This window comes from Ambystoma mexicanum, chromosome 5p (assembly GCF_040938575.1).
Source record: "Ambystoma mexicanum isolate Mex_15411 chromosome 5p, UKY_AmexF1_1, whole genome shotgun sequence".
NCBI classification, from domain to species: Eukaryota; Metazoa; Chordata; class Amphibia; order Caudata; family Ambystomatidae; genus Ambystoma; species Ambystoma mexicanum.
In genome coordinates this window covers 543,163,385-543,186,244 of record NC_090930.1, presented here as the reverse complement: position 1 = coordinate 543,186,244, position 22,860 = coordinate 543,163,385, and the positions used below count along the sequence as shown (strand labels likewise).

Genomic DNA, 22,860 nt, shown 5'->3' with positions numbered 1-22,860 from the left:
CATTAACATATACACAGCTGTTTACTTTCCTCACATTAGGCAATGCACTGTGGAAAACAAGATACTGCAAGATGGTCTTTTCTTACAACTACTTTACTGGATTACCATTTAATCAGGCAGGTGTTCTGTTGTGCTCTTTTGCCCTTGTGTTGTGTATCAGGCTTATTTTGCCTAACGTGTTCATACAATTATGTTACTTTCTCAGGTTGATTTACTATGTACTTTGATTTTTGCAAGTCTGCTTTATTAAGCACACTACTAATTTAGCTACTGGGAGACAACTAAGCAGAAAGCGTTGACATAAAATGGGAGGAGCTGTAATCTACTGCATCAACTGTAGAACCCGAAAACAAACCTGTCTTCATGACTTCACCAGACTATATCATCTTGGCACATTATAGTGTGGCAGTCACTGCACTATAATTATGTTGAGCATTGCTAAGGAATTGCTAATCGGATTTGGCTGAAATTTTGCTACCAAAATTGTTGTCATGGGTCCCCCAGACTGGAAATTTGGGGAAATATCTGTTAAAAAATAAAACGTTTTTATGAAAATAACGCTGTTTCGGCCTCATCCTCAATCATGTCCCCATAGAGGCAGAGGCATAGCCAGAATTGTCTCGCAAATGGGGCCTGAAGCTAATGTAGTTGGGGCCAACGCAGTGATATTAACGTCTGTAAATGCCCACCCAGCGCTGCTGAGTGGTCCTTTACACATTTTGGGTGGGCCTTGCCCGCTCAGGCCCTACCCTGTCTATGCCTCTGCAGAGGGAAAAAAATCACGTTTTTGCTCAAGTGCACAGACAAAACCGCTGGACGGAATTAGATCAGGTACGAAACAACTTGGGCACAAAGCAGTGACTCGATTTCTGGGTGGAGGCCTAGGGTTATTGCGTTCATTAGTTTTAAAAATATTTGACAGAGAGGGGGATTCCCCCTTCTCCCAAAAGTATAGCAGTATCTCCCATGGTGCTTTGCAGGATAGAGGCTTTCAGAAATGTAAACCTGCCATGCGGTTATTAAGGAAATAACTGTGGCTAGCCAAAAATGAAAAGTGGAACAAATATCATTTGGAGAAGAAGAAACAATGCAATGGCATCAGGCTAGAGGTGGGGAGGGGCAAAGAGGACCCTATGTGAAATTGGGGAATTGTTGGGGGGGCTGGAGACCAAGATCAGAGCACAAACATTTTCTCATAGCGGCGGTTATTTGGCGGGATAACCACAGCTATAAAACAAAACCTGATCTGGAATTTAAGTGTGTCACACAAAACCATTAGTGTTGTGGGGAATGTGAGAGGGCTGGGGAGAGAAAAGGGAGTTGAGGGGTGAGGGAGCATGCTAAAGGGAGGGGGCACTTGGCGAGGGCCTGGGAGGGCAGGGAAAACATTTTTGTGTTGTCAGTTTTACAGATAGCCGCAGTTATTCACGGATGGCGGACACCTACAGATAGCCGATTCTAAGTGATCCGGCAGCGGCCGATTTTGCCGCGGCCGGAAATTTCACATGAGAAAGGTGCGAACTACCAAATGTTTGCACCTTTCTCATGCGAACACACTTATATACTACGAGGCTGCAGGGGTTTCCCCCGCAACACCTGCTCACTATACAGTAAAGGGACACCCCTGCAGCCCCTAGTAGTTTATTTTTTATTTTCATTTTTTTATTTGCGTTTGTGCTGTGGGGGTGTCCCCCGCAACACCCTGCTCACTATGCCACACAGTATAGTGAGGGGGGCGTTGCAGGGGACGCCCCGCAGCCTTTTTTTTTTTTACTTACCTGCAATGCTACCACCAAAGGTTCGAACTTTTGTTGTTCGAACCTTTGGTGGTAGCATTTTTCAGTCATTTTGTACGGTCCGATTGTACAAAGTCCAGATAGCCACGGATATTTTTAGTGCATTCCAAGGATTACTGTGGTTACAGGAAAAAAGATTTAAAAAATGCAACAATTGTTTTAAAAAAAATTATTGATACACAAACAATCTTTTTACAGCTACAGTGAGGTGGGGAGTGGAATGTGGCCATGGCCGAATGCCATGGCTAGTGGTCCAGTAGTGTTTTAAAGTATACAGTGGGCACACACGAAGGCTGTGCTCCTGCTCACTGGCAAGGGCCCAAAAGACATGTAGTGTGGCCACGGCCAAAGGCTGTGGCCATCTAGTGGGTCCAAAAGAAACATATTGCAGGAATATGTACAGTGGACACGGCTGAAGGCTCTGGCCCTTTAGTGTTTTAAAGTATACATTTGGTGCGGCCAAAGGCCATGCTCACTGACTAGAGCTGGCTAGTGGCCTCAAAAGACATGTTAGTGGCCATGGCCAAATGCCTTGGCTAGTGACACAGCTGTGTTTTAAAATATGCAGCCCTGGCTAGTGGCCCCAAAAGACCATGTCTAGTGGCCCATAAAAAACTATGGTACAACAAAACCCTTGAAATTCACTGAAAAAAACATTTGTTAAAGTGTAGTTAAGTTGATAAGATTTAACGCAACAAAACCCTTGAAATTCAGGAGATCTGGGAAGTCATGACCAGTTTAACTTGGTGCGTTCATGTTGCAGAGCCTATGAGCACATACATGTTAAAAGAGAAGGGATTCACAATGACATTATCGGGGACATGGCATTGTTGGGGACATCAACAGGAGTGCACCGGGTTAAACTGGTTGGTCATGGCTTCTCGCGTTCGCGAAATTTCAAGCCTTTTGTTGCACTAAATCTGCTCAACTTAACTACACGTTTTTTTTCAATAAATATGTGCCTCTTTCCTAAAGTACAGTTTATCTGCCTTACGATTTTAATTTTAATGACTTATTGTAGTTCATTAAGTGATTTCCCTTCTTGTGAAGTCACCGGGATCAAAAAGCACACACACTTCTACTCCCCTACCATTTGGGGATGATTTCACATCACTGCTTGGGCCCAACCAAGAAGTTAGAGAACCTGGCCACCATAGGTACAGCACTGGCAAAAGCAGTACAGTTTCCTTTTCACAAATACATTCGGCAAGAGGAAGCAGCAGTGCAAGCTGTCCTTTCACATAAGACGGGTACAGCGCAGACGACGGCTCTACAAACGTACACTAAGGCACACAAACATAACAGGTACAGCATGGGCAGCAACAATACAGCATGGGCAGCAACAACACAAGCTTCTCTCAGATTACAAGTACGGCATGGGCACTGTAAACGCTTCCCTTGAATAAAATAGAAAAAGACCTATGCAGTGACAGTGTAGTCTTTTCTCGCAGGGTGAATAGATACGGCCAGAAAAACAGCAGTGCACGCTTCCTTCTCACTCTGAAGGGCAGCCCCGCAAGCTTCCCTCACACAGGTAACAGATACATCGTGAAGGGCAGGCTGGGCAGCAGAAGCTTCCCTCTCACAAGCAGTCGTGAGTTGTGCAAGCTTTCCTCACGCAGTACAGGAACGGCCGGCGGCCAGCAGCAGTGCAAGCTTCCCTCTCACGCAGAACAGTCAGGTAAAAAAAATGTACGTGTATATACAGACACTTTTCTCCTGATGTATTTATTTTTTTTAGAGTCGCCAGTAGCACTGTAGTAATGTGGATGCTTGGTTGTAATTGGGGACACGGTTATGGGCCGGGAGCAGTGAAAGAGGATGGGGTACAGCCGGTAAGAACCTGTGGTTCGTGCACTACGGCGTGTGTGTGGAGGGGCTGCCGCGGTTGCTCGCCGTGTGCCCGGCGGCCCACGCGGGACGGTACACAGCGAACTAGTTGTGCCGTTTTCTTATCGGTGTCATGTCCGCCCCTGGCGCCCTGCGGGGTCGCGGGTAGGTGGCGGAGGAGGCGCTGGGCGCAGGGTGTGTCTGTCCTGCCACTGTTATTAGAGGCCCCTGGGCCGGTCTGTACTGTCCGTGCTGCCCCCGGAGGAGGAGGAGCGGCGGAGGAGGAAGCGCAACGAGCGGCAGGGCCGGGAGCAGGAGGACGCGCAGCCTCGCCACTCTCCCCGGCCTCGGCTCCGTACAGAGCGGTAGGCGGGCCGGGCGTCAGGTAATGGCGGGGGCCACCGAGTGCTCTGTGGGGAGAAGCAGGGGGGCAGGGACTACTACTGCGTGTCAACATAATCGAGCCCGAGCACATAACCGGGCAGAGCTGGCAGGAGGGTCGGCGCTTCCTGCTGGGAGCCGGAGCCTTCGGCGCCCGGGAGCCCCCGCCTACAGTTCCCACTACTACGGCAGCCCCTGACTGTTCTCACGCCCTCCCCCCGACCCCCAAACAAGTTGGGTCGGATCGCGGATGGACGACCCCGAAGCCTGCCCACGGGAGACACTATCACCCTCGGGGTCACGAAGCTTCCCTGCACGATACTGTGTTGAGCCCCGCAACACAACACCGGGGCGGAATAGTGCTAGCGAAGCCACGTATATGCACTCTAGCATGGGGTATATATCTGAGGGGCGTTGTAGCCCCTACTTCGGAATCCACTACACTGTAGACGGCTATACAATACTACGGACTCCCGTCCTGTATCCAAGGGCACCCTGCCTGCCACTAGTCCCTCCTCCTGCAGTACCCCTGTAATCTCTGTCACTGCCCCCAAATAGACTCTGGCAGCCCCAAATATAACCCGCTGTCACTCCGGAAGACCCTGAGAGTGCTCAATCGCCACTAGCAGTGGCCCATTACCGCTGTCCCTACCAGCGCCCTCTCATATATTTGCCCCCTATATAGAGACTATCAAATTGTTCACCTCTCATAGATCTATATTAGCAAGACACATAATAGGCCTCCGCAGTGGCTTCCAACACGACGCCAGGATATGGCCGTGCCCCAGCCGCAGATACTGCCTCCCCTAATTTCATTTATTCCGGCAGTGCCCTTAGATGGTGCAACCCAGTGAAGCATCCCTCCAGCACACGCCGTCTCTCGGTATGAGAGGTACCCTGGTAATGGAGAAACTCTACGAGTGTCTGTACACAATGCCCTCCTTCAGGCAACATGGCACTGCTGCCTGGTAGTGCCAGTGACGCCCTCTACCATTCCCCCAGCACTGTGCCTTACACTGACCCTCTTTCCCCAGTCAGTGCACATCACCTGTCTGCTTTCCGTCGCGACTTTCAATCGGCACGAACAACCAACATAGGCAGTGCCCAGTCACAGTTTTCTGGTATCAAGTTTTTCTCGAATTCCGGTTTCATCAGCCCGTTTTCCCCCTAATTAATCTTCGCTGAGCAAGCATGAATGTACATGTATGTCTTATCTTCTTGTTGGTTAAATGCAGATTTGCAATGGTACACCTGCCTTCCTTGTCGGATCTCCCCTCCGCCTGAGTCAGTGACCACATGCACATTACTTTGTGCAATGTTTGAGTATCTGACACTGGAATACCCCACCCACATCCCTTAATTCTACAAAAGGAGCTCTGGCCTAAAGTATCCGCTATGCCGGCTCGATAGAAGTACTCCGATCTTCACAGTAACATGTAGCTGCTGAAAGGAGAGGACTATGCTTCGATGGGAGTTGACGGGACTGACTAAAACTGAGGCGAGGTCGATAGATGGACGGGGGCAATATTAAAGTGTTCATGGAGCTCCTTTTTATCAAAAGTTTTGTCCAGCAGACCTTTCATGCTTTAGAGATATATATTTTAAACATACAGATTACTTTATTTGCACATAGAAGAACAAAACAAGGGTGCAGAAATAATTCAAGTATAAAGTATTTTTGGTAGTGTGTCTGTGGTGTATGCATAACTTAACGTGCACCAACCATTTCTCGATTCCTTCCCAGCCTGGTCCATGTCTTATGGGGGAGGCCACGTTTCTCGTTTTATGTGCACACTTGCGCTGTTCTGCATTGTATCAGTCTAGAGAGGGACCACTTCCTGGGCTCTCATGTGTTCCAACTTCTCTTTTCTTAGTTGGTCTTGGTATGCTGGACTAATTTCTTTGTGATCTCATGTTCTCGATCGCACAATGAATGTCTAATTCCAGCCACATCTACGCAACCAAGAACCAGCCAGGACACACGAGTATGCAAATCACTCCATGCCTATGGATACCCTAAGGCACAGTCATGCACCATCACGCATCTGCTATCATGCACTACTCTAAAACATCTTGCACAACACCTCTGCCATTAGAATGCAGCTATCCCCCACAATAGAAATGTGGTCTAGCTGTACACTTAATGATTCTCCTGGTCTCACATACACACCATACTACCTCTGCACCCATCCAGCTGCCTGCTTGACATGGGTGACTAGTGGGTAATTGGTTACCCCTACCTACCTTTGTATTGGCTAAAATGTAAACACTTATTCTTGAATTCTCTGACTAATTTCCCATGCCTGGACTTCTGTCCCCCAAGGGCGTTCAACCTACAGTGCATTGGGACCATACTAATGGTGAAAGGCGCTAAACAAATGACAATTATATTACATTTATACACATAGTTCCAACTCGCCACCAAGATGCAGCGTCTGGAATTGATAGGGCTAGAGGAGAAATAGAGCATGTGTACTTTGGAAAAATACTTGCTGTTCTTCTGAAGTTTAGGAAAGATCAGGTGTTTGAAGGTGTCTAGTACATTCGCAGGAATGCCCGTTGAAAGGTGAGCTCCCAGTACTGCAGGAGCACATACCCCAAGACCTAGTAGTCATAAAATGGAGCAAAGCAGGTGTTGACTTGTGATTTAGGTGATGGGTTTGCTGCCATTTATAAATGCAGTGAGTGGGTGGATTTGTAGACTAAGCAGAAACTTTTGAATTGATATCTTTTTCTGGTGGCGTTTTTGAAGTCCAGTGTTGGACCTAGCCAGTGAAAGATCAAGCAGGCAGCATGGTTTTGGAAAACTTGGAGCTTAGTCCACTGATGGTCAACCCACCATAGAGGCCATTATAACTTTCCAAGCCTGCAAAGATGAAACAAAGGAAGATGGCTATTATCTAAGGAAAAATAAGGGAGGCTATCCTTGTGAAGGTGGATCTGACTGTCTAATTGACAAGGACTTGGAATCCTCCCTATGACTTGGCTAGGATATAGCAAGGGCAAGTACATGCAGTTTTCTTTCTCTTCTTTCATACAACCCCTCCAAAACCAGGCATGCTGTGGCCGAGGTCTGGGCAGATCACTCTATTTTTGAATGAGACTATTTTCATTCTTTCAGTTTTAGGCTAATGACCAAATTGGTGTTCAAAGATTATGCTAAGCTAAATTTGGTCAGTATGGATAGCAATATTTGCAGCCTTTCCTGAAATCTAAATCAACTAGAGTGAGTTTTCTATAGGGGCTGTTTGAGGGGTGGTTGATTTAGAATATTTTAGGCTGGGGATACTTCTCAGACTCCTAGGTGTTGATATTCCTTTGAGGTGCTGGTAAAATGTCCCTGCACGAGGAGAGAGAGAAGGCTTTTCAGAGTGTGTGGGCGTCAGTTACTCGCTGTTTGTATTTTTTTTCTAAACATCTGTGTTAGGAGTAATCCTGGTAAGAAGTGGGGAAAGATATAACGGAAGGAGGTTCTCGAAGTAAAATGTCAGATCAAATTACATGATTCATGTCATTTGCCATTGGAACTGCATACCTGCACTACATCCACTTTGAAGGCCTCTCCTCTTCCGTTGCTCGTTTTGACATTAATCCAAGAAGAAATGCAGATGTTGATGCTATTGATTGAGAGGGGTGTGTGTGTGATACATAGGCTGTTTTTGTTTTTGAGGTTTTATATAGCGCAAACCTTTTAAGGAAGCAACAGAACACTACTTGTTGTTTAGGGTAATATGAGGTACGGGGGGATGCCAATCTGGGCAATGTGATGTGAGAATGCAAGGATCTGAGTTGGCACCTAGGTAATCACTTAAGAGTAAGGTCTTAAGCTCCTTCCTGGACTCCAAGAGCGTGTTATTCTGAAAGCATCTAGATATTGTTGCCATTCCCTCAGGAATATGCTCTGCACAGTGCAAATGTTCGCACAGTACTCTTCTGGCAGTGCAGACCTTCTAGGTCATTGCGCACTGCATGTAAATCCCAGCATCGAAAGTGTACAATGATTGAGGCACTAGTATGCCATTTTAAAGTACAATTGAGACTGATCCTTTTAAAAAAAATAAAAATAAAAACAACTAAGGCTTTTGACTTATGAAAGGAAGATTTTTTTCCTCTTCAATGGTTCCTTGACGTTTCTGGACCAACTTAACTAAGGCTCCATATTCTGTTTGTGGAGGCCTTTGATATGGTGCTGTGCCCTGGGCATCAGCAGTAATGTCCCTTAAGACCAAGCGTACAATGCGGAACTTGACACATTTGGTCTCCATGTGCACTTTATTCTCAGTATATATAACTTTGGCCTGTTACTTTTACTTAGTTTTGTGATTTGAAAAAGTGCATTAAGAAGAAATATCGTTTTTCCACCAGATTTGGAATGCTTTGGGTGATGTACGAGCAAACCATTACTTATTCTTCGCGGACGGGGATTGTGCTGTCTCTCAGACCAGGATGGTTGCTCTCGGAAGACAAGGGTGTTCTATGTTAAAGACTGGGTCAGGCAAATCTGTTCATACTTGGTCCTAAGGCAACTTCTTCCAAGGCTCAAATGGGCCATTTTCCTTCCTTTCTCCAGAGACGATTTTCTGCTTTGGGTTGCTTTGCAGGCTTTTGCAATGGTTGTGTAGCTTGTAGACGTGTTCAAGTTGCATTCGGCTACATTGACTGAGCAGGTTGTGGCTGTTCAAGATGTGATTATTTGTGCAGATTGTCGTTCTGAATGATGTATTGTAAGACAGCATAACCTTTTTACTCCATCTGTGGGGTGTCACCCATCGTAGGGGGTCAGTCACACAGCAAAATTTGACCTTTCAATTTGTTTTCCCTATCTCCTTTTGAAATCAATGGACACACCCAGAGAAAAACCCCTTACATCGCCCTCCTTGGAAGTGGATAGATAATCGATGTACAGACCATTACTTTGTAGTCTGTGATTCTGGCAGCATGGCATGTGCTGGATATGTCTATCGCAATGTTTCTTTGTGGCATTTCAAGTGTTCTCTGCCACTATGTAGGTTGTGGTCTACATTTTGTAATATGTAGGTTATAGTTGGACATGCTCTGCACGTTGTAGCGATTGTGATTGTGGAGGGTGCGACTTTGAAAGCTGTGCACCCTCTAATTATTAATAATTTTGACTGTGGTTGTGAAGGATATTGCCTGGTCTGCAGTTTAGGCCCTGAAGGTGGCAATTGCAGGGTGTGGCTATGCAGGCTGTTCGGGTTGGAGCCCTTTAGTTTGATTAACAGACTGTTCTTGTAACTCAGTGCATGTTGTGCCTCTTTAGGTAATGGGTTGACGCCATGACATGATTTTACATATTGGGCAATGCCGCAGGGCCGCCCAAGGCGAGGCTGGGTAATTGATGTTACCATTCGGCAGGCCAGGAGAGGGGCAGCTCCCGCCCCCCAAGCCTGCTCCTCTTCCCCCACAAGCTGCAGAGACACACAGTATCTGTCACAAAAAGCCGAGGAAGGGTGAAGTGTGAACAATCGCCTCACCTTTCCTCCAAGCAACAAGGTGCTAAGCACCTAAGGAAAACCAACAGTCGGGCAGGGCCCAGGTTCAAAGACCTGTCCCCTCCTCTGGGGGCCAGACATGTCGCCTATCCGGCTGGGGGCTGGCGCACAGCCCCCACTAGTATACACATTAAAGACCCAGGGTTCTCCTGGGTCATATAAATAAGAGCAGAATGCTCTAAGAAAACACAATCGGTTTTTGGACCCTGAACGGGGACCCAAACTAACAGGAGGTTCGCTGTTCACTCAGCGTCTTCCACAATTTGCTTCTTTACCACAAAACCCTCCCACCCTAAAATAAGGGAGAAGAACAAAGGAAAAGAAGTACAGGGCACTGTACAGTGTCCACAAAGAGTCGTGGGACATTAGAAGGCAGCAAGGGCCAGAGGGGGTAACATCAGGACCCGGTGCCCAAAAGTATGATCTTATTATGATATGTGATTATTGTTATCTCCATAACCATATCTGTACAATAAAATCCTACGGCCTTTTATTGCCAACACTTGACAAAATGTTTCGGGTGAGAGTTCGGGGTCGGCCAACAATGATGCATGCATATGGGTTCATCAGTTATATCACTACAGTTGTTTGTGGCTGTGGATGTGCAGTCTATTGTGTCTATTAAGTCTGTGCAAGTTGTTCAGTTTTTAATTGTGCTGTTGTGTTAGGCAGTGCGTTATGTGTTTCTTTAAATTGTGCATACAGAATGCCCCTTCCAAACCCGTTTTAGTAAACCACATCCCACCTCTGTCCCCAGGAAGTGGTGGCCAACAGCTCTCTCCTCTAATTGCACACATTCTTGCCAGCCAAGTCATCTCCATAAATGGGCCTATCCTTGAGAGCTTAGCCATTGCCCGAGAGGGTGCCTTTTGGAGGACTAGGTCTTTTTCCCCAAGATAAGGAAGAGTGCTGGGCATTGTATATGAGGAGTGGTCAAGAGGTCCCACGTGTACTTATTTCACATTGAGGCGCCTCCACTGTCAGCTGGCATTGTTCTCTTCACCCTCCTCAGCGGTGTCCTGCTAGAAAATGTACCAGTGGTACAGTGACACCGCTGTTGCAGAATAGCTTTTATGCTGATGGTAGATTCGGTGATACCATTCTCCCTCTGTGCCGTCCTATGAACATTTGGTGGCATATGCAAACTTCAAAAACAGTATATCAAATGGTCTCGTGTTATGGTTATCCTCACATACCATCATCGTGATTGGTAAATGCATACGCTTTTTCTATGTGTATGTGAGAGTACATGTTTTCATGGTGCGTGTACTTTTGGGAGCGTTTGTCCACATTTCTTTGTGGTTTGCAACACCTGTTTTCAGTTGTGCATGCAGTGAGTTTTAGACCCAGCCCCGCAATACGTGCCACGGAGTGCTGTCTGTTTTGCTAGCTTTTCGGAAGACCTCTGCAGTGGTGGAAGTCGGGGTTGGTTGCTTGTACGTTGTCTGCTTGGTGACGTCATTTGGCTCGACTGCTTCCTGAGTGTTTTGTAAGCTGGGGTCGCACGACCGTTTCCTGGTTGTATTTTTGAATGTGTCCTATGTTGCATTGCTGGAATCCGTTTATCTCCCTTTTTTGTTTTAGATTGTGGATATGTTTGCGTGAATGTCGTGAGTGTCAAGGCCCATTGCCCCGTTTTGTAGCTTTCAATTCAGTGATAGGCCCACTTCTTTGAGGGGCATGAAGGGGGAGGGGGTCTGTTAGCTGTGCGTATGTGCGTCTTCCACTGTAGGTTCCAGGTCGTCTGCCTGGGAGGGCATTGTGTGTCTGTGGCGGGGTGGACTGGGACAAAAAGAGGCCCTGGAAATAATGTTCAAAGTGGCCCCCTATTACACATTTTCAGCAATCCCAAACATCTTCCTATGAGAACATTTGGAAATAAAATAGGTTACCACACACGAGGCCCAGGGTGCCGAGGCCTACCTGGAAATATCCCTATATAGGCCAGTCCACTTATGTGTCTGTGGATTTGCACGATACCATTTCACCCTCTGGAATCTGTGTTTTATTTGTGTGTTTTGCAAAACCTTTCCCCGGGGGAATGGGGCGATTCTGAGTTTGCAGGACCACTCCTCTTGTCGAGTCAGTGTGTTTAGGTTGTTTTCTGTCAATATTATGCCCGACCCTCGCCCGTTGTGTGCGGACTTTTCTACTTGCTTGTGCATATATGTGCGTTTTCTGTGTTATGGGGTTTCAAACTCCATCCAGCCACCTCCGCCCCGTGTCATCTGGTCTGCCAACACTACTGGCAATGCCCCTTGGTGGAGGCGCACCTCCGGGAGCAGGCAGCATGTCTCTGGGAGGACGAGGGCTATCTAGATTAGCTTGTCGAGGGCAGATCAAGGGCTATGAACCCCTATATCGCAGGACACAGCTCCGTCCGCACTATCACGTATGGGCGGGAACGCCACATCTGAGTACTTTCGAATACTCGTGTCAACTACCCAATGTGTAAAGCCTTGCTCTGAGGTATTCGCCCTATCACTGCACCATGCCTCTTTGTAACGACTGTGTCCGCTTTCTCCCCCCCTTGCTGTTTTACCCCGCTAGCTATTCTCGTGTAGCAATATTAAATCTTCATGCACTGCCACCTTATTTACTTTTATAGGACCAGGACCAAGAGTTTTGCTAAATCTATATGGACGGCCGCTCTTAGTAATGCCCTAATACTGAGCAATAGTGCCCCGGTTGCAAATAATTTTGTTTTCAGCCGATGAATATGAGTATTTACGAGCGGGTGTACTCGCATCATGTGTATTCCGATGGAGAGGTGTATCGATAACCACAGTAGAGAGCCTTACCCATACACTAGTGGCGAAAAGTATTGATACCGCATCGGTAAACGCACTTGATACTCAGGTGGGCAGCAGTAGTGATAGATATCCTGATGGCTAGTACTGTCGCAGCGGCACCCATTTGTAACACCTCGAGAGGAGCTGCTTTAATTATCCAACTATGTAAGGTATACCACCGGTTACAGCAGTATTAACCCCCTTTTTGAGAGGTATCAATATTGATAACGCAGTGTAAGAGGGGCCATTTTCATATCCTGATTTAGGGTGGTATTACAAACTCCACTCTGAACGGTTTTAATGATACTTGATTGGAGTAATCGTACTATTACAAATGCAAAGCAGTACTATTCCCACTACAAAGGGGAGTATTAATACGCCGGCGTAGTTCAATATTAAGTCTTCTCATGGGAGAAGTATTAATAAACCGATGTAAGGTAGTGGAACTATCCTGGAGAACCAGCCAGGGCCTTTCTTCCCTCTCACAGCCCCTTGTTGTGCTGCTCGGAGTTTCCTTCCCCCTGCGCCCGTGCAGCATCGGCCGCGATGCCCTGTCCTCTCCTCCCCCGTGTGTGTGTGTGTGTGTGTGTGTGTATGTCTGAGCTACTGGCCCGGAGGCATGCCGGGGCTCGTAGTCCGCGCGCAGCTCTCCCTGGCACGCGCTGTTAGCCACTGTGAGTGCTGGACTACGCTTCCCGGCAGCGATCAGGGGCGGCTCTCGCACTCTCTCGGCTGCTTCGCTGCTGTTTCCCAGTGTCTCCGCGAAGCTCTTCTCGCAGCGGCGGCGTCCGACCCGCAGTGCCTCGGCCCCCGAACACCCCCGCAGTCCACCCGCCGCTGGTAGCGGCCCTCCGTACGGTGCCTGGGCGCCCCCGGGGACCGGTAGAAGCGCTGGGCACAGGTGCGTATCCCCGCCCCTCTCGACACCCTCTCCGCACCCATGGAGTGCGGGGGCCTCATAAAGGGTGCCCCCACTTGTTCTCCAGAACCGCTAGCAACATCTACATTACTCTCCATCTGCGCCGGAAAACTCTGCCTGTCGTCCCCTCCGATCCTTGCCCTGCTTCCGGGCTGGGGTCCCTATGGAGACGGACGGGGACGATGTGCTCACCTCCCGGAGTTGCCACCCCTTTAGAGGGATGTAGGGGTCCCGTACATGGTAGCACACCCATGCCTTACCTGCGGGGGCGTAGCCGTGTGGGAATCTAGACCTATGCAGGAGAAGGCTCACCATCCAGCCAAGTCACTGACTGTCCGTGAGGGGGCGGCGAATGCGGGTACAGGATTGCCCCTCGAGGTGGGCGGTCAGACCCAGGAAGGGGGCACAGGAGAAAAGACATTCCCGGCGTGGTACCTGGGTAGATGGAGATCGATGGCTGCTTGAACCCACAGCAGATGGGCTGGTCCTGGTAGGACCTACATCACTGATGTGAGGACAGAGATCGTGGGTGTGTTCGATAACTGGGGCCACTTGGAGCCATGCCAGTACCTATGGCCGTGTTGTGAGGTAAGTAAATTAAATCGGCGAGGTAAGTAAAATGTTAGGACCCCATTTTAGTAAGAGTACCCTGTCAAGGAGTCATGTTACGGTCGACAAAACATGCTGTCTGGCGATTCAAATCAAACGGAGGCCGGACCGTTTTTTGGGTAGAAAGTCCGTGATGAGAGGGTGTTTCTGATTTATTCCATGTTGGGAAGTAATCGTTTAGTGGTGAACTGAGCAGCTAATATGGTGTTTGTCCCGCTTTAGAACAGGAATCCCTATGCTAGGGTTCTACAACATGTGGCTGTCCAGATGTTTTGGAATATGACTACCATTATCCTTCACCATTGATTATGCTAACTAGGACTAAATCGTTTTATAGCCAAACCTATCTGGAGAGCCAAAGGTTGCAGACTTCTACTCCATGCTATGTAGTTTTAGGGGAGGAACTGGCAAGTTGGGGCATGTTGTTGGATGTCGCTTCTGGGGTTTAGCATGGAAGAGGTAACATCCTTGGTAGGGTTACTAATGGAGAAGCTCAGTGTTAGGAGTGAGAAAACACCATGTTGGAAAGTGAATACCCTTGTTCGGATTTCCCTTGTGATGGGAATTAGTACCTGCATATGGTGAACAAGTCGTGCTGGTTGAAGTTTTTGCTGGTGTAATTGGCACCCCCAACTCGTGGTGGTGATTTGACAATCTGATATCCCCCAAGAGAGAGATTGTAAAAAAGATGTGTGTCCATGGGTGATTAATATGTGTGGTAGAGCCATGCCAATTGTAATAAACTGATGCATTGGTGATTAAGATACTGAAAACGCACTGCTCTAGTTTGGTCATGTTTCTGTTGGGGAAACAAAATGCTTTTACTTGTAGAAACTGTACCAATGTAGTCAGGCAGCATTGTTTGTGCTGTAGCATTGTCAGCAGAGACGAAATTACAATAGAGTTGTTGGAGAGGACGAATGCTATAACATGGACTTGTGGGGGTGATGGAGATGGGTAGACCATGCTTTGGGTGTTAATTTTGTAATGAGTGGCAACAGCCGATTATGGGTGATGGGTGTCTTTGTTAAGTGTGACAGACGTGTTTGGGGGGGGGGGAAAGATCCAGGGATCATGTTATTGGGGTTGATACCCATGTACATATTATCGCGTGATACCAAGATGCCCGCAAAATCAGTTATTAATGTTTACATTCGTTTTAGTGGTGGATGAAGTGTTACATCAAGCAGGCAGGAGATGACCTGCTGAGTTTTCCAGGGATCAGTGTTGTTGGTAGCGCTGTGGTATATGATAATGCCATCTTTAAGTCTAGCTTGCTGCAATTGTCTTAGGTAATAGCGAGTACGTGGCAGAAAGTCAAATTCTCCATATAGGGCTTCATGGAAGAATCCTACCACATATAAGCTCTAATAGCTGGCACTTCCGAAGTTTGTTTCTTAATTTATTGACTTTGTAAAAGATGGGCCCAATGTCAAAGGATGATAGAGCGTGTGAATGGTGCTAGTCTGCTTATTTGGTAATGGCCGAGCCAGTCGGATGACTGAGCCACGATTCAGGTATAAAGGATCCAAACCTTACTATAATTTGCTTTTTATGTACTGGTTGTTAATGTAAGGCAACCTTCTGACTATGGTACCTTGTTCTGTAGCAGCAGTGTTTTTTGTAAAACCCCACTGTGTTGATGCCACACTGATGGCAGTTCAGCATTTTACACATGCCACATTATCTAGATATCACCCTTTGCCATGTTGTCTCAGTAATATACGTTTTATTAGAAGTATGACACTTGAGGGAAGTTTCAGTGTTCGAACCCATGCCGTTTAGCAGTGGTGGACTGTCCTACAGGGAACTTGGGTGACTTCACACTGGGCCTCTGCGCCATAGGCCTCATACGTGGGTACCCTGGTTTTCTGTTAAGTTTGTTATGAAGCTTCCAGTATATTATTCCTCGCTCTTAACACATTTTATGTCTGGTTTTTGTTCTGTCTTACTACTTTTTAATCATTAAAGGGACAAATGCACTGTAAATCCACCATTTTTTTCAAAGTTGCTATTGGGAGAATCCCCCAAACCGTACATGGAGGTGTTGGATTTGCTCCCTGAATTTGATAGCAATTTCCTGGGGCATTTTTGGTTCTCAGTCTGCCCTTGGCCCTTAGGCAACACAGGAACGTTTCAGTGGATACATTAATCAACTGTTCTGTTTCACCTCAGATTATATGGCTACCGATCCTTGTTGGGGTGAGGATGGGACGTTTTTAAAGTGCTAGAACTATGCCGGAGCGGTAGAAGAGCTGTGCTTTGTTGGCCACACTCTAGTAGTTTTCTCGGAGCAGGCTAAAGGAGCCTTGCTTTGGTGACAGGTGTATTTTTAAAGCGTATGATCTAGGTCCGGGAGAATCAGCGTGGCAGTTTCAACTCCTCCTCTTTTTGAGGAGACGGTAGTAGCATTTTCGGTGCCGGTTATAAGCTGCTCTTTAAGGTAAACGTTTTGGGGTGATGGAGCCGTGTTGGGATAGTGGAGAGCCGTCCTTAGGAATGAAGAAGCAGACTTTGTTCGAGAGGCCGGCGGAAGAGCAAACTGTAGATAGTAGAGACCCATTTGGGGTAATTGTAACCATGGCGGGCGATTAACGGTGTTCCTTCGAATGTGATGTGTGCAGGTAAACGAGAGGGGCGGTTTACGTCCGTTCTTCAGATGGAGCCACGGTTTGCACTTGTAAAAGTATGGGGCGGAGTTGGGGTGGCACTATAGCTGTGTTTAGGTTTCTGGACCTTGTGCTGGAGTGAGAATATGTTTTGGAACAACGTGTCGGCGTGATGTCTCGTGGGAAACGCTGTGAGGCACACCATTCATGTGAGGTTTCCCGTCTCTACCATGCTCCGGGAGCCTCGCTGTAAACAGTCTCATGAGCTGTGCTACTTCGGGTGGAGCTGGGGGCGGCACCTTCTCGGGCCAGGGGTTGTACTATGTGGGATGGGCGATGACACCCGACACCCGGGCCGGTGAGGCCGGCTCTGGAGCTTCGAGTGCAGCGCCGGCAGCAGCTGAGAGGGCTACCCAGGCACGCCTGTCAGCACAACTTGTCCTCTCACAGCGCACATCGGTCATTCGCCGAGAGCTCTCCCTCCCAGAGAAACCCCCATGGCCTGTAACAATCCCACACCACTACTCCCTATCTCAGCTGGCCTCCACAGGCACTACCATTTGCCATTGGGCTGACCACAAGCCCTAGAGCTCGGCTCCACCCACCATTGGGGCTTTTCAGCCCCCCCTCGCCCCCGAGGAGCCGTCCGCCTGCCACCCCACCCCCTGCCGTCTAAGATATTGGCACCCATTTTGGTGCCGAACATGTAAACAAACCATCACCCTTACTTTCCAGTATCGCTCATTGCGAGTACATTCAAGGGTAGGCCATGCTTTGGGCACAATCGATCGACCTGCCTGCCCGCCCACGATGCCGTGTTATTTAATTGGTGTTAGATCAGGGTTGGACTGGGGCATACAAGTGTCTCGGACCCCGATGAAAAAGTGGGCCACAGTTGCAAATGACAATTCCTTTTGTGACCGACTGTTTGAGTTATACCTAATAGGGAGGTTTTTGATTAAAATGTGATGTAAATTATGCATCTTAAAGAATATTTAATTAGTAATACTGGTAAAAACTACTAGCCGCATGGTGAAGTAACTTATCAAACTTGCCCACATGGGCCAAAAAAGTGGCCCAATTTGACCCAAAAAAACTGGCCCACACTAGCTTTTTGTTTTTGTTTAGGGCATTGCCCTATAGGTCGTCCTAGTTTAGATTTATACTAATCAAACATGCATGTGTAGCTGCAGCTTCTAAACTTCCACACAGAACATGACAGTGTTCACAGTGCATTCCTTTCGGAACCTAAACGAAGAAATGCATTTTTTTTTGTTATTAACTCATCGTTTCCGTGTTTTGTGTTCTTTAATACCACTAAATCATTTTCGCAATTTTCTGTATATTCCAAAATGTACACTCCTTCACTGGAACAATGTTATCTCCGCTATCCGTTTTTTCCAGCTAAGAGCAGTTTACACTATTTGATATGCATACTCATCATTGCCTCTCCCTTATCAGGAAGTGTTTAACTTACTGGATTGATCGTGTCTTTTTTATTTTCATGAAATGGAGTATCCTTCATTTGAAAATAATTCAATGTTCTGTTATTTCCCCCCACCAGTTGGAATTGCCATGTTTTGACGTTGATCTGTGGGGCCCGTGGAAAACTGATGGGTTCATAGAAGTGCAAATCTGTCATGATATCCGCAGCACAGCTGTACAACGGGGTGCATAATTGGACCACTTCCGGATGTGCGGCATCAACGAGGACAGGTGAGGCCATTGGCATTTTTACTGTGCAGCACGGCAGGTTTTGGAGCACCAATTCAGCCTCCTTTATCAAATTCTCTCTCTGAGAAACCGCTGAATCATGTCCCAGTCGGCCACTACTAGACCCCAGATCATCCAGCAAACCCCCACTCCCCTTTGCAGACTGCTGAACACCACCTGACTTGTGTCAAACTTGCGAAAGAACAGCTCCTTTCAACTGCTTAAATGTGTACACTCATTATCCAGGGAATCATAAACCTCGAAGGTGAGTAATTGCATCTACCGTTATTTTTTAAATTTCTACAATGCCTCTGAGTGTAGATAGACGGACAGGGTTGACCATTTGAAACGCAGAAGTCTTTTTTTATAGTGCTTTTAAAAGTGTTTCTCAACTTCAGTGACTGCTACCAGTGATTGGTAGCATGCACTGTTCCTGGTTATCTCTTTTGAGAGATTGGGGCAGACCTTAGTGCTTGTTGTCAAGTGCATATTATTCTTGGGTTTGACATGCTTAGCCTTGACATGCCCACACTGTAGTATTCCCAGAAATGCAGAGATCGACATTATTTGAATCTATTTAGTTCTTGTAGCCTATGAGCTTAGTGTGCTTGACACCAACGGCCACAAGAGCTCATTTTGACTTCCCGTTAGGCATTCCTTATAACTTGAAGACAGTAATCACACATATGTAATGGACCGAGTTATAGTTTACATCTCAAGTGGAAGTTAATATTGCTTCATTCTTTGTACTTGCTCATTGTTTCCCAGAGGTAACTCCTGCATTATATGTGATGCTTAATGGCCAGGAACTGCTTTTAGCTTCTCGCAGGAAATCTAAAGTTATGACCATGTATCTGTGTTTTGCTTCACAATGTTCAACTTGTACTAGGGCCCGATAACACCTTTACATTCTATGCAGCTTCTTAGCCAATTTAACTCACCCTCTTCTAAATTTGTATTACGATTTGACAAGTTGGAGAGTGCATATATCTAGGATAGTTTCATGCTTTGCAGTAGTCTGTGCTGGAGCCCATGATTAGGACTACAATAAATACTATTCTAGCGACCCAGGACCGGTGTGAGGCCATTCCAGCATTGCTATGGAGACTAACTAGATTCCAAAGCAGTGGCAAGTGTATAGGGATTTTAACGGAGCTAACAGTATGGCCTAGGAACAATGCCACTGTCCACAAGTGTTATTGAATCCGTGGTGGGGCCCAGAAACGGGTCCATAAGCATTGCACTAGAGTTCATGTTTTAACTTTGAAGCCATGACTTCTTCATGCAGTGAATGCTTGACCACTATATACAAGTATCATGCAGAATGCATTCTGGCACTTTATTTGTATTTGGACGATGTTTATACACTTTAAGACTACTACAGTGGCAAGCTGTCGCAGTATAAAAAGCCTACTAATAATTAGTTGCTCTGTATTTGTAACTTTTGGGTCTTCAACGGCCCTCTATTTGCACTTAAGGCGACACCATCTTTACTGGTCATCACTCCTTGTTCAAAATACATGAAATGTATCAATATATGAGAAAATCTTAAGAAAAAATGTCGTTCCATAGATCACTAGCTTAACATCTCATGTTCGGTTTAAAACGTTGTTCATCAAATTGGAGCATAGCCAGCACTTTAATCAGTTTGTGTATTGTAGGTGGCAAAAATCACCTACAAAACAGCACCTATCGCCTACATGTTTTCTGTGCTCTGAGGAAGGCTAAGCCATGTACATCGAAATATATCAAGGCCGAAATTAAGTTGCCACTGTTATCTTTGAAGAAAAATCCATATGTTCAACTGTAAATTAGCAGAATGTTTACGCCTTCTGATATTGGCCCTCATTACAACTCAGGCGGTAAGGGGTTTACGGCGCCGTAAACGGCGCCGACCCTTACCGCCTGAGTACGCGGTCCCTTAGCGCCATGGCGGATTTAACACCTGCTTTTAGCAGGTGTTAAAATCCATGGCGCTAAGGGACCATGGAGTTAATTACGCCACTGTAATTTACGGTGGCGTAATTAACGCCTTCCCCACTCCCATTATGCCCTATGGGGCAAAAATGGGAATGGGGAAGGGTAAATGGGAATTGGGGACTTACCGCCCCGCCAAACTCGGAATGGGGCGGTAAGTCCGCCAACCACCATGGCGTAAACGTAGTTTACGCCATGGTGGTAAAGTCACGGCCCAGGCGGTAACTTACCGCCTGGGTCGTAATGAGGCCTATTGTGAATATTACATGAGAACTAAATATCCCACCTTGACACACGTGTCCAGATTAAATCTGGAGTATTGTGTAGGACTGTGCAGGCTTTTAAGTGCATGTTTATGGTATTTTGGTGTATTGTCTTGAAGCAGTGTTTGTCTTGTTTTGCATGATATGTTGGGGATCTGATAAGCTTTTCTCATATTCACATGTGCCACGTATTTGAATGTATACATTGATTATACCTCTTTGTGTCTTCATATCTATTTTTTGAATAACTTATTTTTAATACATTTCAGGATTCTTAAGATTGTTTGATTGCTGAACATTTATTTTCCAGGAACTTGTTTTTGTGTACAAACCTCACTTGTACCTTGCACTTGTAAGTAATTAAACGAGGGGTTGCCCCCTTTTTTTATTGATGTAAATCACTCCTTGTTCACCCCATCTATATTGATATACACATTTTAATTCTCGTAATTAAGGGCCTTAGTCCATAGCCTCAAAGCCCACACCAGCAGAACTCCCCACATAATCCCCGTCCTTTATCACCCACAAACGTCACTGTCTTTTCTTTGCACTCTATACTGCTTTTGACCCCATTGCCTCCCAACCTCACCTCTGCCCCACCTCCCCGTAACCTGAAAACATTTACTTTTACTCTTGTTCTACGGATCTCTGTCACCCTGCAACAAAAACAAATCATCCTTCCTCACTAACCACTTGACTGTTACAACCTCTAGTTTGCAGATATAAGTATTTCAGAAATTTGGATAGCCCCTTTCGACACCAGCATGCACGTTGCTCAACACTCATTCACTCGCCCAGAAAACCAAACCAAGAAGCAACATAATGTAGGCTTAATGATCAACAAGGCCAACATCTCTGACCCAAACTGCTTTAAATCTGCCGCCCACTATCCTTTGAACTCCATGGCAAAGGCAGTCCTTTCTAGTCTCCTGATGTAAAGGCCTCTTGGCCCCCCTAAACATTTTCCTCTCTAACCGTGATCTTTTTGGTACTTTTTTTAGACTCTTCCTACGGATAATGTGGTATTTATGTAGCGCTTTTGTCAAAGTTTTTCACATAGAACATATTTACGTACAACATCATGCAATTGAAGTTGGTACAACTTTAGGGACCTCGGAAGGATGAAAGGCTAACTTGGCCTTGCTCTGGTTCAAACCTGCGAACTACAGATCACAGGAGCAATCGCTCAACCCGCTGAGCTATCCTACCAGCATGAGCTTACTGATTATCCTACTGCTCTCGTTGTAGATTTTAACCTCCCAAAAATCTCACCCTCGCCAGCTCGAATTTAACTCTCTCCTATGATTACTCTCCCTGATCCCCCCCCCACAACTTACCTACTCATGCTTAAAGAAACTCTAGACCTCCCAATTTCTTATCCTCCCCGACCACTAGTAGTCAAACAATTGATAACACTACTTTGTTTTAGTGTCCGTTTCTCCTACACCTCCCTTCTGCTACGAAATTTAAACGGCACTACCTAGTCCCTATCTGACCCAGCTCAGTTCCTCCATCCTAGTTGCATCTCCTCCTCAGGCCTTTTCCAGCACTGAGGCTTTCAACCTCGAACTTGCTCTCTGCAACCCTTTGGAAAGCCACTGCCCTTCACACCTTTTGATCACTATAGCCATTGCCCCAAACCTTGCATTATCCCTGAAATCTGCCAATTTAATACCGACAAGCACTTTTTTCTTCACAGGTAGTGCATATCTGGCACCCTTCTATTCCTAATTGCAGTCATGAAGCTCCTCCTTTCACTTACTCCAGCTCTGAAAGCTGTGAAATGCAACCACTTTATTTCAACAATCTCTACCACAGAACTCTCCACTGCCCTTCAAACCTTGCTGATGACCCCACCTCACCCGTGTGCCATTTCTTCTGCACTCTGTTTTGCCCTCAACTAAGATCTCTGATACTCTCACCACCCTCCTATCCCTGATGCCTTCTTAACCCCGTTTACGACAACACTAACCTTTCTTCTCTTCTCCCCTTCTCTCGCTTGCTCTGCTGGACCCCTTTCTATCACCATTGACTTGCTCCCATCCCTTCTTTAACTCCTTCCACACTACAGGGATCTTCCCCATCTGCTTCAAGATGGTAACTAAGTATTCTAGTTATTTTCAAAACCCCATCGGCAGACCTGAATAGTCCTGAAAACTATCGACTTGTCCCCCCCCTCCCCACCCGAAGTATTAAAATAATCCTGGCGTATGTGTTTTGCATCAGGGTCACCATTTGTTTGGAAGTTAACAACCTCTGTGACCCCCCCCCACCTCCAATATGGGTTCCAACATCATGGCTCCACACAACTCCCAGATCCATACGTTAAAGCCTCTAATCGCACCTCAATCTATCCTTTTTTTCTTGACCGCCACATAGCCTTTGACATGGTTTACCATCCCTCTAACCTTGGAATCCAGGACATTGTAGTTGCCTGTATTGCCACCCACCTCTGATA

The 22,860-nt window shown here is 46.6% G+C and overlaps 1 protein-coding gene across 10 annotated transcripts in view; it reads left to right on the top strand.

Moving 5' to 3' along the window:
• The first annotated feature begins 3,336 nt into the window (after positions 1-3,336).
• BCORL1 (BCL6 corepressor like 1) overlaps positions 3,337-22,860 on the top strand; it is a 1,509,155-nt gene continuing 1,489,631 nt past the window's right edge. For 2 of the 10 annotated variants that reach the window (XM_069612966.1, XM_069612968.1), the window contains exons 1-2: positions 13,016-13,213; positions 18,014-18,165. In XM_069612966.1, the coding sequence (XP_069469067.1) occupies positions 18,090-18,165 (76 nt within the window). In that variant the 5' untranslated portion in view covers positions 13,016-13,213; positions 18,014-18,089. Of the gene's footprint in view, positions 3,489-3,827; positions 4,012-13,015; positions 13,214-13,401; positions 13,820-18,013; positions 18,166-18,190; positions 18,428-22,860 lie in introns of those variants that run through there. The other 8 variants (XM_069612962.1, XM_069612963.1, XM_069612961.1 and 5 more) reach the window with 8 other exon arrangements.